Source organism: Ictalurus furcatus, chromosome 26 (assembly GCF_023375685.1).
Source record: "Ictalurus furcatus strain D&B chromosome 26, Billie_1.0, whole genome shotgun sequence".
Taxonomy (NCBI): Eukaryota; Metazoa; Chordata; class Actinopteri; order Siluriformes; family Ictaluridae; genus Ictalurus; species Ictalurus furcatus.
Window position 1 is genome coordinate 7,691,777 of NC_071280.1, and position 19,393 is coordinate 7,711,169.

At 40.4% G+C, this 19,393-nt stretch overlaps 3 protein-coding genes across 3 annotated transcripts; all 3 read right to left on the reverse strand.

Annotated features, from left to right (window-relative positions):
- Positions 1 to 130: 130 nt before the first annotated feature.
- On the reverse strand, positions 131 to 7,016 carry f10 (coagulation factor X). The gene is made up of 8 exons (XM_053615293.1): positions 6,684 to 7,016; positions 4,861 to 5,021; positions 4,748 to 4,772; positions 4,498 to 4,611; positions 4,267 to 4,404; positions 1,969 to 2,288; positions 1,308 to 1,425; positions 131 to 885 (listed from the first exon to the last, which is right to left on the reverse strand). The coding sequence occupies exons 1-8, from the start codon at positions 6,742 to 6,744 to the stop codon at positions 266 to 268; spliced, it is 1,557 nt and encodes a 518-aa protein (XP_053471268.1). The 5' UTR covers positions 6,745 to 7,016; the 3' UTR covers positions 131 to 265.
- Positions 7,017 to 7,297: 281 nt separating this feature from the next.
- Positions 7,298 to 13,825, reverse strand: f7i (coagulation factor VIIi). The gene is made up of 8 exons (XM_053615294.1): positions 13,619 to 13,825; positions 13,357 to 13,520; positions 11,710 to 11,734; positions 10,556 to 10,669; positions 10,287 to 10,424; positions 8,891 to 8,991; positions 8,309 to 8,429; positions 7,298 to 8,033 (listed from the first exon to the last, which is right to left on the reverse strand). Exons 1-8 carry the CDS (start codon positions 13,674 to 13,676, stop codon positions 7,384 to 7,386), a joined length of 1,371 nt encoding a protein of 456 aa, XP_053471269.1. The 5' UTR covers positions 13,677 to 13,825; the 3' UTR covers positions 7,298 to 7,383.
- Positions 13,826 to 14,761: 936 nt separating this feature from the next.
- On the reverse strand, positions 14,762 to 19,350 carry f7 (coagulation factor VII). The gene is made up of 8 exons (XM_053615880.1): positions 19,247 to 19,350; positions 18,894 to 19,057; positions 18,665 to 18,689; positions 18,448 to 18,561; positions 17,662 to 17,802; positions 17,417 to 17,541; positions 15,892 to 16,012; positions 14,762 to 15,813 (listed from the first exon to the last, which is right to left on the reverse strand). The coding sequence occupies exons 1-8, from the start codon at positions 19,305 to 19,307 to the stop codon at positions 15,254 to 15,256; spliced, it is 1,311 nt and encodes a 436-aa protein (XP_053471855.1). The 5' UTR covers positions 19,308 to 19,350; the 3' UTR covers positions 14,762 to 15,253.
- Between the last annotated feature and the right edge of the window lie 43 nt (positions 19,351 to 19,393).

Here is a 19,393-nt window from a genome sequence, read left to right on the forward strand (position 1 = left end):
CTTACGTCAACCTGAAAAGTCACGTGACGACAAAGGAAAAAATGTTTAAAAAAAAAATGAAGAGTAAGAAATTAGGACTGTGTATGATTCTTGTGAAACTCTCATGTGACAAATGACAAAGGCAACAGGATGAGTTGAGCAGTATATGGAACCTTTTATTCAAATGTAGTTAAGTTCCAGTTTTTGTTTCATTTTGCATATCTCTTACACATAATTTATCATAATTGATTCACATCAATGAATTCAATTCAATCGATGAATTAATTCACATCCGAATCACTGGCACTTGCCCAGGTGCCCGCCTCTTTTTCTTTGAATTCTTGCCGGTTTTAGTCTCGGCTATGACCTGATCCATGACGGTCTCAATCCACTTGAGGTACTTGGACACCTGGGTGTAGATGCCATACTTGTTTTTGCGTGCACAGCCCTCACCCCAGCTTACTACACCGGTCACAAACCATGTGTTTTTGAATCTGGTGACGTGTGGGCCACCACTGTCACCCTGACACGCATCCTTTTCCTCCTTGGCGTAGCCGGCACAGAACATGCGGGGGCTGATGTTGAACTTGGTGGACTCCTTGCAGATGGAGCGGTCAACGTAGGGCACAGTGAGCTTTTGCAGGGTAGTTGCCTGTAGACCACCCTCATGGAGACGACCGAATCCACTCACCATGCCCTCTTCTTGCTGCATGAGCACACGTTCTGCGAAGTCGCGGTCGGGGAGGCATGCTGGCAGGATGTACTTGGTGAAGGTAATGGGCTGGACGAGCTTGATGAGCGCAATGTCATTGTGGTAGGTCTCGGGCTGATAGTTCGTATGCACCAGGACCTGTTCGACGGCATGTACCGCTTCTCGTCCTTCCCTAACCAACACGTCCGTTTCACCTGTTGGAAAGGAATGAATATTTGTGAACATTCAGATGATTGCTTTGGATAAAACGACCAATTTTGAAACAATAGTGAAATTTTGTTCTGACATTTATTTATTTATTTATTTATTTATTTTTGCTTGGATCTATATTATTTATTACTGAAATTATGTTTGGACCATTTTGACTTGAAGATAACAAGCTAACGTAACGTAAGTCCCGGTCTCACAGAAATGCAGCGTAGTTTCAGCACCTTCTATATGATGAATGTCAACATTCAATCAAGTATAGGATGCGTATCTACATATCACACCGAGCCCACCTCTACCACCATGCCATTTGAAACTGATATGTAATAAATCATTATTTTTTTGTTTAAATCTTTTTTTTTTTTTTTAACATATTGAGCATAATTTCTCTCAAGGTCAAGTCAAGTACCTAGAATAACCGTGATGGAGCGAGACAGGTTCATGCAGTGGGCTGCAGACAGAATGAAGTATTCGTTTAGAATGGTCCCTCCACAGAAGCCTATCTTGTCCTCGTTCATGAGCAGCGCCTAGAAAAGACATTCATACCATCTGTGAGAGCTTTTTCTATGACCGTTCCATTGAAATGAAATAATATAAGCTTGGAGCTTCTGCAATTGTGACTCACTTTCTGTTTACACCCTCGCTTCAGAAGATAATCTCATCAGGGTACTGTACACTTAAGTACCTAAGAACTGCTGCTGTAATGAGACTATGATGCTCATAATGAATATCCTTCCGATACACCTAGTACTGTGTGACTTGGTTTTTCTGTTTTATTGTAGAAGTGTAATGATTTATAATGCCACTATCTGGTGTCACCCAGACGAGGGTGGGTTCCCTTTTGAGCCTGGTTCCTCTCAAGTGTTCTTCCTCAGCAAGTGTTTCCTTGTCAGAGGCTTGCCACATGTCTATTGTTAAAATCTCTATACAAATAAAGTTGAATTGAATCAGTTGATTGATTGTACAGGTGTGCGACCTAGCATAACTTTTTTTTTTTAATTAAAGTGGACTTTTGGGCACAGAATCCAAAATCCCTGTGACGTATTACACTTCATGAGTTAAGTCTTTACCTGCCACGGACATTCTCCAGGAGGACAATCCTCGCCGTTCACGATCCTGGTGTCTCCAGAAGATTCTGGAAGTATTGCTTCCTCCCGGACAGTGGGGATGGGTTCCATCAGTCCAAACAAACTGTTGGTATCTGCTTTGCTCTGAGTGGCATTTGTGACGACCTCTTTTTTAGTGAAGGTCACACTTTTTCCTTCATTTGTACCCACTTGCACACGGGTAGGGCTCGTGCCGTTGCTATTATTAGTGACATTTTCTGTTGTATGATGTGTTAAAATGCTTCGGGTTGTCTTAGGAAACAGATGGCCACATTTGAAAGGAGCTGTGATTTAAAAAAAAACAACAAGGATTGATTATGGGTGTAAACAAATTTAAATATATGTAAATATTTATAAATAAAAATATATATAAATATATACACAGTATCTCACAAAAGTGAGTACACCCCTCACATTTTTGTAAATATTTGATTCTATCTTTTCATGTGACAACACTGAAGAAATGACACTTTGCTACAATGTAAAGTAGTGAGTGTACAGCTTGTGTAACAGTGTAAATTTGCTGTCCCCTCAAAATAACTCAACACACAGCCATTAATGTCTAAACCGCTGGCAACAAAAGTGAGTACACCCCTAAGTGAAAATCTACAAATTGGGCCCAATTAGCCATTTTCCCTCCCCGGTGTCATGTGACTTGTTAGTGTTACAAGGTCTCAGGTGTGAATGGGGAGCAGGTGTGTTAAATTTGGTGTCATCGCTCTCACACTCCCTCATACTGGCCACTGGAAGTTCAACATGGCACCTCATGGGAAAGAACTCTCTGAGGATCTGAAAAAAAGAATTGTTGCTCTACATAAAGATGGCCTAGGCTATAAGAAGATTGCCAAGACCCTGACACTGAGCTGCAGCACGGTGGCCAAGACCATACAGCGGTTTAACAGGACCGGTTCCACTCAGAACAGGCCTCGCCATGGTCAACCAAAGAAGTTGCGTGCACGTGCTCAGCGTCATATCCAGAGGTTGTGTTTGGGAAATAGATGTATGAGTGCTGCCGGCATTGCTGCAGAGGTTGAAGGGGTGGGGGGGTCAGCCTGTCAGTGCTCAGACCATACACCGCACACTGCATCGAATTAGCCTGCATGGCTGTCGTCCCAGAAGGAAGCCTCTTCTAAAGACGATGCACAAGAAAGCCCACAAACAGTTTGCTGAAGACAAGCAGACTAAGGACATGGATTACTGGAACCATGTCCTGTGGTCTGATGAGTCCAAGATAAACTTATTTGGTTCAGGTGGTGTCAAGCGTGTGTGGCGGCAACCAGGTGAGGAGTACAAAGACAAGTGTGTCTTGCCTACACTCAAGCATGGTGGTGGGAGAGTCATGGTCTGGGGCTGCATGAGTGCTGCCGGCACTGGGGAGCTACAGTTCATTGAGGGAACCATGAATGCCAACATGTACTGTGACATACTGAAGCAGAGCATGATCAGTATGCAGTATTCCAGCATGATACCAACCCCAAACACACCTCCAAGACGACCACTGCCTTGCTAAAGAAGGTGAGGATGAAGGTGATGGACTGGTCACGCATGTCTCCAGACCTAAACCCTATTGAGCATCTGTGGGGCATCCTAAAACGGAAGGTGGAGGAGCACAAGGTCTCTAACATCCACCAGCTCCGTGATGTCGTCATGGAGGAGTAGAAGAGGACTGGAAGAGGACTCCAGTGGCAACCTGTGAAGCTCTGGTGAACTCCATGCCCAAGAGGGTTAAGGCAGTGCTGGAAAATAATGGTGGCCACACAAAATATTGACACTTTGGGCCCAATTTGGACATTTTCACTTAGGGGTGTACTCACTTTTATTTCCAGCGGTTTAGACACTAATGGCTGTGTGTTGAGTTATTTTGAGGGGACAGCAAATTTACACTGTTACACAAGCTGTACACTCACTACTTTACATTGTAGCCAAGTGTCATTTCTTCAGTGTTGACACATGAAAAGATAGCATCAAATATTTACAAAAATGTGAGGGGTGTACTCACTTTTGTCAGATACTGTATGTGTATGTGTGTGTGTGTGTGTGTGTGTATATATATGTGTATATCTATGTGTATATATGTATGTGTGTGTGTGTGTGTATATATATATATATATATATATATATACACACACACACCCCATTCTGTAGAGATTCATTTCAAGCCTAACAAATTATGGCAGGTTCTAATACTTGGATACTTTTAAGTAATCATATCAAGTGGGTAACTAGTGGATAAATTGGGTGTAAACATGTTGCTTGTCTTACCATCAGATGTACACGCCTTCCTGTCAGCTGCTAGGTTGTAACCTTTGGCACAGGAGCAGACTGCAGTCCCCTTCTTCTGGTCCACTTTGCAGAAGTGCTCACAACCACCGTTTTTAACCTCACACAGCTGTGGTATTGCTGAATCCAAAGATTTAATTCAAATGAGGTTCTACCAGCACGTAAAGGTTATATATACGTCTGTGTGTACATTATGACGTCGAAGAGTCTTACCAATCTCACAGTTATACCCCTGAAACAATTCAGGGCAGAAACAGGTATATCGACCTATTCCATCTTTACACACACCCTTGTTGAGACAAGGCTGAGATATGCATGCATCTCCATCTGTGAAACCATTTGTAAGAAACAGAAGGTTTTCTTAAAACTCTGGATAAAAATCTGGAAATGTAACACCGATTCCGACCGGAAGTCGAAATCTGACTCATTGTTGAAAAAGTCACACCTGCTTACAGTCCCTTACCGTGGTATATGTTCCAGAACTCATTCTAGGGAAAGAAGGAAGACGGTGTGTTACAATACTGCGCACTTTTCAAAATGTGATGAGCCAAATGGCAAAAGAGGGAAAAGACATGCCGTTTTCCTGTCGTCCTCAAAGATCTCCCGAGCCTCCTCGTAACTGCACCGCTCTTCTACGCACTCACGCTCCATGTCACCCTTTTTTAGTTCCTCAAAGATGCTGTTGGCTCGCCTGTAGCGTGTGAGGACCTGGTTGGCATCCTTGGTGTGAAGGAAGACTGTGTATACAGAGACACCACAGCTTATCAATATCATGTTGCATTGTCTGGAGTCATATTCATTGGCATTAAGCACCATGCTGGATCTTTTGATAAATTGTAGGTCTCTTGATTCATGATGTATTAACCAAAGTTTTCTCTCTTTTACATATACAGGCCCCACCAAAACTGTTTGAATGGCAAGGCCAATTCTGTTGTTTATGTTGTACACTGAGGACATTTGGGTTTGAAATGATAAAAGATGAATATGACACATGGATCAGAATTTCAGCGTTCGTTTCCTGATATTTACATCTAGATGTGTTAAACGACATGGCACCTGACATGTGTTTCTTGTTGTCCAGGTGTGTCCTGTTAGATTGATTGTTTAAACAATTAATAGCTCTGAATGTCTACTTTTGGTTTGAGCCTTGGGTTTCACCTTTGAAATGCTGTCTATGGGAGAAAAGCGAGCCATTTTGAAGCTGAGAAAAGCGGGAAAATCGATCAGAGCCATTACGCAAGCACTGGGCTTAGCCAATAGAGCAATTTTGAATGCCCTGAAATAGAAAGAAAGCACTGGTGTACTAACAACCAGACACGAAAATTGTTAGCCAGGGAAGACAGGCAGTTGATGACAAACACTGTGAGAGCTGTGAAGAGAAACCCAAAAATAACAGTCTGTGACATCACCAACGACCTCCACGGGACTGGGGTGAAGGTATCACAGTCCACCGTTCGAAGAAGACTTCGAGAGCAGAAATCTAGAGGCCATACCACAAGATACAAAACCACTCATCAGCAGTAAGACTTATAACGTCAGATTGGAATTCGCAAAGAAATGCAGAGATGAGCCACAAAAGTTCTGCAACTGAGATTAACCTCTACCAAAGTGATGCAAAGACCAAAGTGTGGAGAAAGAAATCATCCAATAGAAGTGTGATGGACTTCATCATACAGCAAGACTATGATGCCAACCCAACTCAAGACTGGCCAAGTCAATCATCAGACCTTAACCTAACTCAGCATTATTTCACATCTTGAAGACTGAAGGAGGCACCCCCCCCCCCGCTTTCCCCACTCCCCAAATGGTGCTTTTATGTTGCTTTTCCAAGCCTGAAAAAGCATAATAAAAGAAGAATAGTTTGGTGATGTCAATGAGTCACAGGCTTGATGCAGTTATTGCAAGCAAGGGATATTCAATTAAACATTAAGTGCTGTTTACGTTGACTATATGTTCCGATACTTTTTCTCACCTAAAAATTGGGTCGTCTGCCATGTTCTAAGTTGTTTAACACGTAAATAGATGTGTATATATATATATATGTATATATTCTATCTAGATGTAAATATCCGGAAACGAAAGCTGAAATTCTGATCTATCGTCTCATGTTCATCTTCTGCTCTCAACCCCAAATATCTTCAGTGTATAGAAGAAAACAACAGAATTGGCCTTGCTGTTCCAATACTTTCAGAAGAGACTGTACCTAGATATACACATTTTTTAAAAAAAGAAGAAAATAAATAAATAATAGATATATAGCTATAAAGGTAGATCTATCTGTAGCAAATACAAAACCGATTTTAAATCACAAAACCCACAAACTGTCGAACCAACAGATATACGATCGGCACAAACACTACAAACTCAGCCTTGTCCTTTCAACTTAGCAGTGTACTTACCCTCAGGAGTGACACAGTGCACAAGAAGTAGACAAAGAAAGGTCCTGAAGACCCGAAACATGCCGAGTTTTTATCGCAAGACACTTCTCTATAAGAGAGGACTGAATTCTGAAAGACAAGCACAGGAGGTCAGTAACCTGAGTGATACCTGGGAGGAGGAGGAGGAGGAGGGGGGGGACAGAGACCGAAAGAAACAGAACAATAAACACAGTAAAAAACAACAACAACAAAAAACCGCTATTATATATAACCTATTAATGCTATTAAAATATTTCTCTTTGACATTTAGCTTTTAAATTTAAACCCCCTGCTGTCAAACCGAACCGATACTATGAGCTCGTCGAGAAAGAGTGAACCCGAATGCTTTCTGGACTCTTCGCTAATATTGACACAGTGTGTCCATAGTTCTCTCGCTTGTTTGAAACTGAATAATGCCATCGGTTTGCACAAGAAAAACACTTGTTAAATTGGTATTTTAACCAACGTGTGAGTCATTACTTGCTGATAGAACAGGCACTGAATCACATTCCTTGTGTAATGTTAGGACGACGGTCGTGTTTAATAATGAACTGTACACACCGACAGACGTGAAAAGAAACACACACGAGTCCTGCAACGTTGATGATGAATTTAATCTCTTTATTTCAGAAAACGAGATCACAATCTGATTAGATGTACTCTTATCTTAAACGAGCTAAACTCAGTTCCAGGTGAACTGCTCAGCAGGAGGTGTAGCCGTGACTGAAGCACGTGAAGTGTTGAAGGCATCTGGGTGGGCGATTGGTGTAGCCATGCCACGCTGAAGCCAGTCCAGGAAGTTAGCAACCTTGGTATATATGGCGTAGAAGCCTGGATGGGCACATCCTTTGCCCCATGACACTATCCCAGTCAGGAAATGTGTGTCCTTGTACTGAGTAGTCAGGGGACTGCCGTCATCTCCTCGACACGACTCCTGGCTGCCCTCAAAGTAACCGGCGCAGAGCATATTATCAGTGATATTAACCCCACTCTTAATAGAACATTCCGGTTTAGGCAGGAACGGGACAGCGAGCGTACGGAGTACAGGGGCTATGCTTTTGACGGACTGAGAGGTACGCACGTTGCCTCCTACAGTGTGCTGGCCCCATCCGCTAACGGTATGGAAGCGAACAGCCTCCAGCTCCATTTTGGCAAACTCCGACGTTGGCAGACAGATAGGAATGGTGTGATTCGATAGTGTAGCTGGCTCGCTGAGCCGCAAAAGAGCCAAGTCGCTGTCTGCTGATGCAGGATCGTAGCTCTCGTGGATAATTACGTGCGATACAGAAAACGTTTGCTCAGTGCCTTCCGCCTGGTCGATATTATGGTCACCTGATAAAACAACAACAAAAAAAGCGATTATACGCAAAGATCAAAATACAGTTGCCATGACAACGCACAGACTGACTTGACAGCCTGTAGTAAGCATGCTAACAGTTTCAGAGTATTGCTAGAATTGGAATTTTATGTAGCGAACACACACACACACACACACACGGTGAAATATACCAGTACTGTTTTTTTTAAATTAAATATCAGTACACTCGGAGCACTGCTTGGAACTGTTGTATAATATAGCACGACGTGTACAAACAAGTAATAAGTACCTGCTATAACCTTCAGCTTTTTGATATCTTTCTTATCGACACAGTGAGCAGCTGTAAGAATCCAGTTCGTATCCAATAAAACTCCTCCACAGAGACTCTGTCCATCATATTTCAAGAGGACCTGTATGGTGCGAGACGAGGGGCAACGGTGACTCTCACTGATATTTCTAAATGCAGGATGAGTACATGGCAGTTTTTGTAAATCTCTTCAGAAAGTTCTTATTTCGTACGTTTGGATGGTTTTCATATTCTGTGAGCTACTACGTCCTGTTGGTGAACCAGACTTATTTATTTATTTTTAAATATATTTTGACAAGATTCTGGAATAAACAGCATAAAAAGGCCATCAAAATACACTTCTGCCTGATTGACTAACTGATTCGGATTATGCTGATGAATATAACTTACACAATCCCTCTGTCACTTGCGCATTAGGGTTAGGGGTTAGGGTTGGATTTCTTGACAATAAATGGAGTACCAGACCTGTCCTTGTGATCAGTTTACTCAGTACATCAGTCTAATCAGTACAGTTTATTATAGCTGGAAAAAAAAAAATGCTTATATGGTACACAGATTAGTTACCTGCCAAGGGCAGTGGCCTTTCGGGCATTGATTTCCACCCACAGCCCGTGGTAAAACAGTCTGCGTTATCTCAAGTGGCGCCTTACCACATGGGTACTGGACTACAAACAGTAACAGTATATTTAAAGATGAAATTCAGTAAAATACAGTATAAAGACATGCATTCAGATAAGATGTAATGCAAACCAAAATGTTCTGGAACTGTAAGCAGAAAGAACGATGGCGATCATTACAAATCATAGCAAAATGCTATGCATGCTAAGTCCACTGCTCGAATCTTAACCAAATTTGGTTTATGTAAATTCCGACAAACGTACAATCCTGACACTCTATGGATTTGAGGACATCAGTTTATGCTTTCCACCTCACTGTTACCGGAAATGCATTTAATGGACTTTATTTATCAAGCTGGATACGAGCGGATTAATGTATCTGTACGAGTGTTCACACGAAATTTGGTATTCGTGAAAATCCTGTAAATTCAGAAACAATGTTCACATCACACCCTGTCCAGGGTGTACCCCGCCTTGTGCCTGATGCTCCCTGGGATAGGCTCCAGGTTCCCCGTGACCCTGAAGGAAGGATAAGCGGTGTAGAAGATGGATGGATGGATGGATGGATGTTCACATCCGACTCGTGCTCCTGAGTGTGTGCTAATTTATGCAAATCAAGTCGTTTGCATGGATTACTGCATTTTTATATATGGAATATACTCTACGGTCAGGTTTAAATTGCTTATATATTTACGCTTACAGCATTTAGTCGCCTTTTATCCAAAGTGACTTATTTCTTATTTGCCTTTTGGAGTCTCAATGAAAAACACATCTTAGAAAGTTCACTAGGTCGGGGACTAAGACCCAGCCCTTTTATAGTGTTGGCATTAATTAAGGAATCAATTACAACAAATAAAGAAAGTGAGCCAAGACAAACCCATAAAATAAGGCAAATCAAATGAATCGTTTAACTATGACAAAAGAAATGGGGTCGTATAAATGTAGGACATTCGTAAGCCGTATATGTATATATAATATATGTTGTTGTTTACTGCTGTAAAAGTCAGTCTACATAAATTGCACTTATGCCTTTCAGGCTTTACCGTGATAATTCATTTCAGGTAAGAAAAAACAAAACTTCCACTTTGGTTTTTCAGCCTTTACCGTCATCGTTCATTTTGTGCTCCCAGCTGTCTGTGACCTTTGACCTTTTATGGAGCTTTGTGGGCATCTCACAATTTGGTGAGAACATTTTTTCGCTCGGTTTGACTTACGCAAACATTTACACAGCACTTTACTAAAAGATTGATAAATAAGTCCTAATGTTTTTATAAGGAGTATGTGTATTCCCACAATTCTGATTATTCACATCCCATGAATATTTAAATCGGGGATTTCTACACCTTGAGCAATGCAGGACTTCCTGTCCTCTCCAAGGACATAACCCGGGGCACATGCGCACTTTCTCTTCCACGCTGAACCGTCACAGAATTGCTCACAGCCACCGTTCAGATACAGACACTTCAGAGTATCCTCAAATGCTGGACAAGAGAATCTTTGTTAATTGTTTCATTTATCACATTGTTAAATATGATGCCTAGGACAAAGCGTAGGAAAATCTTAAATAATATTAATGTAGCTGGGAATATGTTTTACCCAAGATGCATTGTACCTTCTTGGCAATATTTGCCCTCAAAGCCTTCATAGCATTGGCAGATGTAGGAGTGTCCCAAATATATGCAAGTCCCATTGTTTTTGCAAGGATTGGTCAAGCAGGGCTCACGAGCTGGTGTACAAAATGCAAACATATACAAGCTCAAATAGGTGTGCCTTGACAAGATTGTACATTTGATATTACAGATGCATAAACATATCGGTTAAGAAGTAGGGTGGCATAGTTGTATTGGATAGATATCTATATACAGTAAATATCTGCTTTGCAGCAAAAGAGTGAACTGACAGGGGTGTGATATTGGCCTCTTTTGACTGTGGAACATTTTAACCACATTCCCAAATCTGCGCCGGTGAACTCAGCATAAATTTGTTTAGAGAGACACTAACAGATCAAAAGAATAAAAGAATTTCACTTCAGCTTCAGTTATGTTGTAGTCTGAGTTCCAGTTGCCTTTAAACTAGAGACCGCACCAATCCAATACCCAGTATCTGCTTCACGCCTATACCGGAAAAAATAGTTGACCTTACAGTATATCGGATCGTGTAATAAAAAGCAACGATTGGAACTGGATTTGGGAAAAAAAAAATGCTTTTTTGAATTAGCAATGCTAATAAACAGACTTGACTAGTTTTTCTCTTGTTAAATATTAGAATTAACTTTGTTATGTTTATTATAAGTAAGTGGTTTTCTGTGTGGAAAAATGAAAGTGCTTCAGTTAATTTTTTCCCCCTAAAGATTTGTATTTCTTAAAGAAAACAATGGTATAAGTGTAGGTATCGGTATCGGATGATACTAATGGGTATCAGTATGGGGAAAAGACGTGTTATCGTGACATCTCTACTTTAATAAATCTGTTATGGAGAATGTGCACTACATAAATTATTTTACCCTGCTTCTTTGGTTGACGCAGAAAAGTAAAAAAAAAAAAAAAAAATAGTGTAAAAACCACTCTGCCCATATAATATCATTTAGCATGCAGCTCCCATAGGGAGAGTTTCTCTCTGTTTTACATCCAGCTAATCACTCACAGGAACAGGTTCGTACATGCCATTATAGAAAATGATATAGTTCAGGCTACATGCAACTAGCCTACATGTACAACTCTAAATGAAATTAGGTTGATTTAATATAGTTCCCCTTGGTAAACTTACCATGGTATGATATCCAAAATTGATTCTGTAAAACAAATCAAAGAAGAAGAAAAAAAGAAGTTTAGTCAGTCATTGTCAGATGAGATACTTGTGCGATTTTCACCTGATATACAGTATGTTTTGTGTTTTATGTGCTTATATTTTGGAATATTAGGGGGAGGTGAGAGGGCATTTAGGTGGAAATTTAGTAGGTGTATTAGTGTCTATGCAAAAAAAAAAAAAGTTGAAAATGAATTGCCTTTGTGAACGATGTAGTGCTAATTAGTCTGTGAGGGCTTTTTTTTTTTTTTTTTAATTTTTTTTCGCTTTTTTCTTGACAATATTTATATTAACAGATTATTTACAATTACTATTTCCATGCATGGTAGGCTGATTGGCATGTCCAAAGTTAACTTAGTATACGAATGCTTATGTGAATGTGTATGAGAGTGTGCCCTGTGATGGATTGGCACCCTGTCCAGGGTGTACCCCGCCTTGTGCCCCATGCTCCCTGGGATAGGCTCCAGGTTCACCGCAACCCTGAAGGATAAGCGGTATAGAAAATGGATGGATGGATAAAAGTATTTCTAACAGGAATTTACCAGCTGATTAAAAGCCTCCTTTGTTTTGGGAAAAGAATGATCAATCTACCAAATTAGAAGATATGTCTTTACTTGATAAAAAGTGTGACGACTAATGTAAATGCAAAGGAAATACCTATGGAAAATACTCATAATATTTATCCCTGTCGATTTAAACTCTCTAAATATAAAGATGGAAATGATTCATGTGTTTTCAGTTTTCGGATGTACGGTCGTAAACACATTGCGGAGGACTTTGTATAGGACTTGTATACTTTTGTGTATGAAAAAGCGAAATTAAAATGAGACTGGCCTCCTTTAAATTTTTCTCACAGGGAATGTAATCTGTTATTCTGTTATAAAGGAAAATGCATCATTTGCGTATGTTCTATAACTTATTTTAAATTTTTCAACGTTTTGGGAAAATACCAAAAATAAACAAAAACTAGGAAAAATAATAATAAAATAAAATCACCAAGAAATCCAAACTTTTCTTTTGGACGTTTTCTTATTTGCTCTTTTCTAAAATGGTGTGTAATAATAATTTTTTTAAAAAAATTATTTTATTTTTTATAATAAAAAAAGCTTATTACTGAAACACATTTTCCAGACTGTATCCTAAATGAACTACTTCACTGTTGCTACAATGTGATCACATCTTATAATAATATCATTTTTTTTTTAAAGAAGCAAACAATAATAATAATAATAATAATAATAATAATAATAATAATGCTATATTGTTATCATTGTGTTTACTCTTCAGTAAAAATTCATTTAAACAAAACCAAGCTTTCGTTTGTGAAAATTTTCAACACAAAAAAAAACAACCCCAACTGCATCTCCAAGGGAACGGGACTGGCAGTAGTCACGTGATTCAATGTAACGCTCATTCTAGTTACAGCACCTTCCTACTACTGAACAACAGGATGATAATAATAACTATATATATATATATATATATATATATATATATATATATATATATATATATATATATATATATATATATATAGTATTGCGTGTATGGAGCAAGTAAATACTTCATGCATGGTGTTCTAGCACGTTGCCAACATCTTTAGCTGACCGTTTTAGCATCGTCCTCGAACACCTCGCGCGCTTCCTCATAGTCACAGATCTCCTCGACGCACTCGCGCTCCAGGTTTCCCTGCTTCAGCTCCTCCAGTAAGCCCGCGTTCGCTCGCCTGAAGCGCCTCAACACAGAGTTAGCATCATTTCTCCTCAGGAACACTGAGAGGAAAAGGGGGTGGAGACCCGGTGAAAAGGAACAAAAACTGTCCATGAGCCAGTTTGAAAAAGTGTAATAATTTGATCCTTGAGAGACTTACCTGCCCCGGATACAGCGTGACAAAAAAGACACAACACGAGAAAAGTTTCATTCTTCATGCTGCTTCTCTCAGAGACTCCACACTGACGGTCATCCAGAGATAAACACAACGTCTCAGCGGTCGATCCGCGGGTCAAAAGACCTTTTTTTTTTTTTTTTTTGCTTTGGATAAAGTACACAGACTGACTACACTATCAGTCTACAAGCCTGTGTGTTAGAGGTGTAGGGGTGGGCGATATGGAGCAGATATCACGATACTTTGCGATATAGTCACGATACACAATATTTATAGGTTTGCTAACAAGTATACCATATGTACAGAATAGTAGTGCCATTATATATATATGCGTGTGTGTGTATGTATATAGACGTATGTGTGTATATATATATATATATGTATATATATATATATGTATATATATATATATATATATATATATATATATATATGTGTGTGTGTGTGTGTGTGTGTATATATATATATATATATATATATATATATATATATACACACATACATATATATACACATACTGTATATTATATAAACAAACTATATTATAAATACTGAAGAGAAGAGGGAAAAAAATATTTAGTACAAATATCAATTTTAAAACTCATGTGATGTGATTGATCACAATATCAATATTCTGTCATAATGTCGTCACCCACTATATGGATCAGCTACAGTATTACAAATCTCACACTGCAAAGTCCCCGATGTGGAATTAACCCAGTGTGTCTCTAAGCCCAACTGGAAACAGTTTAAAGCAAAGCTAGTTTATGGTTTATTCAAAGCACTAGGTGTTTATTTAACCCTATAAGACTGAATTAAACATTGCTACGAGCAATCAGGCGATATAAATCCCATACAAACCTACCTGTTTGAGGCAGTCAGGGGAACAAACTGTAGGGCATTGAAGAGTAACGCTTGGTATGTTTTACAGTGAGCAAATCCGAAATATCTGTTCGTTCCTGTACAGCATAGAACGTCTTAGAAAACCCTCCCCTGAACATTAGTCACTGGATCCCGAAAGGAATCTGAAAAACTGATAACGTTCTCCGAACATCAGCAACCTTGCACCAACTTCACAAGATCTACATCTACATATGTGGGGGGAAAAAGATCAACTTTGTTTGGCACTTTAGTTAGATTAGCTCCCTTTTATTTCTATTTCTAAAGATTTTAAAGCTGACACACAGGCGGAGATGAAGGTGAAACAGTTGGAGGGGGAAAAAGTGAATCATATATTATAACAGAAAAAAGGAAATAAGAAAATGAAGTAGTATCGAAGTTGGAATACGTGACAAGATGAAAGTCATTGTGTAATTCGCCATTTTTGCTGTGAGTGACCTACTTTGCACATCTGCTCATGCTTAACTCCACTCTCTCAAGCTTATTGCAAACAAAAATAAATCAAGGCCATGTGACGTAAGATCTGTCAGGCACCGAGCAGCACTAGATAGTGTAAGAATTCATGTTTTCTAAGTGCGCCTTGTTTATAGTCCATGTTGCCAACCTACCAACAGTTACTGTAACAAGGTTTTATTATATATTAACAGTAAGATTGGTGAATTAAAATTGACAAAAACACACATTTGGTTAGACAATCTTCTCCACTGACCCCACTACCACTCATTCATTTGTTGAATTGGTAGCTGAGGTGTGCTTGTGGATCCACTCCAGGTAATTGGATACACGTGTGTATATGCCGTAGTGACCTGGGCGGGCGCATCCTTTGCCCCAGCTCACAATGCCCAGGAGAAATGTGGTGTTCCCGTAAGAGGTGACGAGAGGTCCACCGCTGTCCCCCTTACACGAGTCCTCCTTACCCTCGAAGTAGCCAGCGCAGAACATGTTCAAGGTTAGCGAGACTTTGCTTTCCCTAAGACAGTCCTGAGTGTGGATACGGGGCACTTTGAGCTTCCGGAGCAATCGTGACGTCGGTCCATCCTCGGCTCGTCGTCCCCATCCGCTCACGGTGTGTAAGCGGACTCTCCACAGCTCTCGTTCTGCCATTATTTTGCGAGGGAGGCACACGGGTACCGCGTACGTACTGTAGACGATGGGACGGCGGAGACGGAGGAGGGCGATGTCATTATCTGCTGTTGCCGAGACGTAATTGGGGTGCATAATCATCTCATCCACTTCTATAGTTTGTTCCGAACCTTCGTTCACGTTAATGTCATGCTCACCTGGATTTAAAAAAAAAAGGCTGTTAATTGGTGTCTTGACTACAGATGCACATACACGCTATCATGTACAGAACTCACCTGCAACTATTTTGAGAAACTTGACTGCAATCTTTTCTAAACAATGAGAAGCTGTGAGGATCCATGTAGGCTTATAGATCACACCACCACAGAACCCCTTTTCACCGTACTTTAGCAAGACCTGATGAAGACACTTGTTTGAAAATCAGTGTGACATTAAACTCTCATATTCTCTTCAGTCTTAACAATTAATACTTCATGGACCATAACGATGGACTGGCATCCCATTCAGGTAGATTCTCATGTTCCTGGAACAGGCTCTGGATTCACCATGCCCTGAACAGGATAAGTCTTTACATAAGATGAATGATTGAATTAACGAATGATCGCAATTCATATGGAAACAGACGCATGAGCCTCGATAACACTGGCATATTGGCATATGTCTTGGGGAATCCAATCACAGCATTGAGTACAGGTGTGAAGGTGAGTACAGGTGTGTCTCAGATGCTCATCGTAATCCATAACTGATTGATTAATTAAACCACTTTGGAGGTGGTCAGGCACGCATGTGGCCACATAACGTTTGTATAGTGAACAGTAATTCAGGGAAGGATTACTCATGTGACATAAAGGATTTTACCAGGTGGATGACAATTAAAGGAAAAACCAATATACATTGGCTTGGTAAGGTGTTGCAAATGCTCCTAGGCATAGATCATACATGTCTCTGGAACTGTACTGGAAAGACAAAAAGTATATTCTTTCAATTGGTGTTATGATAATGGTGGTGGAGAGCACTGTCTAAGATGTGGGTCCAAAATCTCCCATAGGTTTTAAATAGGTTGAGATCTGGTGACCGCAAAGGCCACAGAATATGATTTACATCATTTTCATGCTCATCAAATCATCCAGTGACCTCGTGTTACTGTGAGCAGGATAGAATCATCGCATAACGGTGATCGGTCAGAATAACGCTGCATTGATTTGTTGCATTGACCCTCTAAGACGAAGCTGGACCCTTAACATGTCAGCAGAATACGTAACACTGATAACACCACAACATGCCAGATTTACCAGACTTAATAAGTTACCTTTCTTGCCCAGGTAACATGGCAGAACAGAGGACTGGAGGTCCTTGTAAACTATCCATCGATCAAACACAATGGAATAGATGTCCTGATTAATGACTTTCACTTCTCTACCTACGTAAAAATCTTCAGGAGGTGGCTAGTAGTGACTCTATCACATTTTCAGGCAGCAAGTAAAGTCTGCTCTTTCATAGCGTAAATCCCAAGTCACATACTATTGCCTTTTAGTTCACTTAAGCGAGAAATTCTTTCATTTCGACTTGTTCAGTAATCAGTATCTCACGTCTTGTACCAATTAACTCCTCCTACTTTCACATTTAAAGTCACGTGATGGGAAAACAACACCGGCACATGGCCAGCACAGGACACTGGATGCTGTACACTTCTCTGGATGCATCTGCACTCTTTATTGTCAGGTTTTTCCTTTAAATCGTCACTTATCTTATATACATAGAGTACATGTATATGTTCTACATTAAGAAACTTTAACTTACCTGCCACGGACAGTATCCTTTAGGGCATTCTGTCCCTCCTACTATTCGAGCCCTTTGGTCATGCTCCACATTTTTTCTACTGATGTTGGCATGGAGAAGTGGCACCTTGCCACAAGGAAACATCTCTGGGGGATAAAAAGCAATTCATTGAAATCATGGTCAAAAAGCTATAGAGAGAAACAAATTCTCATGTTAATCCAGTTAGAAAAAAATCTTGATCAATTGCACATTTTTAGTATTCTTACCATGGGTCAGACAGCTTTGTCTGTCCGTCCCAAGGAAGTACCCGTCCGCACAGGAACAGTTGCGTCTCCCCACTTGCTCCTCACAAAAATGTTCACATCCCCCATTCTTATCGAGGCAAGAGTCAGGAATATTTTTAATCACTAGAGGAAAGATTTGTTAAAAAAACATTAATCAAGAGCTTAAAGGGTAATAAAGGCTACTAATTTAATCTCGAATGCATTCCCATACATCCATCCATCCATCTTCTACCGCTTACTCCTTTTCAGGGTCACAGGGAACCTTTAGCCTATCCCAGGGAGCATCGGGCACAAGGCTGGGTACACCCTGGACAGGATGCCAATCCATCGCAGGGCACACAATCACATACACATTCATACACTACGGACACTTTGGCAACGCCAATCAGCCTACCATGCATGCCTTTGGACTGGGGGAGGAAACCGGAGTACCCGGAGGAAACCCCCGCAGCACGGGGAGAACATGCAAACTCCGCACACACATGGCCCCGGCGGGACTCGAACCCCCAGACCCTGGAGGTGTGAGGCGAACGTGCTAACTACTAAACCACCGTGCGCATTCCCGTACATTGAAATGAAAATGACGTTTTGAACAAATAAAAGTACCCTTACGTCTTACTGTGGAAGAATACGGTGAAAATAGGTTCATGTGAAATATATGGCATCATTCTTATTCACATTTATTTGTTGCACAACAGGCTGGCAAAGGTATTTTTGCCATTTTTACAAATGAGTACATATCAAACATGGGTAAGTTGATGATCGTACCATGTTCACACTCACGCCCGTGAAAACCTGCTGGACACAGGCATGTGTAAGATTGTTTCATCTGTGTGCAGCTACCATTGTTCTTGCATGGGTTCGGCAGACAGAGATCTTTAACTTAAAAAAAAAACAAAACGCAAAACACAACAATGATCTCAAAATCAAATGACAAAATGCATTCATTTTAAAATATTGTCATTCTAGTCATTGAACATCTTACCATGGTAGTTGTTCCAGAATTCATTCTGTGGTGACAGAAAGTAAGGAGCATGTGCATTTACTACGAATGTTCACGTTTTACAGCCTGATTACAGTGTCACAGTAACAGTTCTATTATATAAGATGTCAATAACTAAGAATGGCAGGGAATTTCACTGGATTTCAAAAGAAGTCGTTAGAAAAACTGCTCCCTCCTGCTAAGTCATTTCGTGTGTGTTTACAATACCGACCGTTACTTCTGTGTGTTCAAACACCTCTCTGGCCTCCTCGTAAGAGCATTTCTCCTCTATGCACTCTCTCTCCAGGTCGCCCATCTTCAGCTCCTCAAACCACCCCGAGTTTGCCCGCTTAATACGGGTGAGGACTCCATGAGCCGCCTTCCTCCTGATAAACACTACAATGCAAATAGGACCCCATGTACATATATGCGTATGTATACACCGTATATAACCACAAGCACGCTGACCTACATACATTTATGAATACGACGAAGGTCTCACTTAGATCTAGATACATGTAAACCAGATAAACTCGTCTAATCTGTCTGTGCGTAAGTTTATCATCATACATGCAAGCATTTTACCTGAAGCAGGGTAGCAGCAACATAAACTCGTTACCAGAGAGAGCAGCAATATGAGCCGCATTTTGGATAGTGGCTGACGTTCTGTAAGACTTTCTGTTCCCTACAGTTGAAGAGTCCAAAGTCTGGAGACTGTCCACCCGAAAGCCT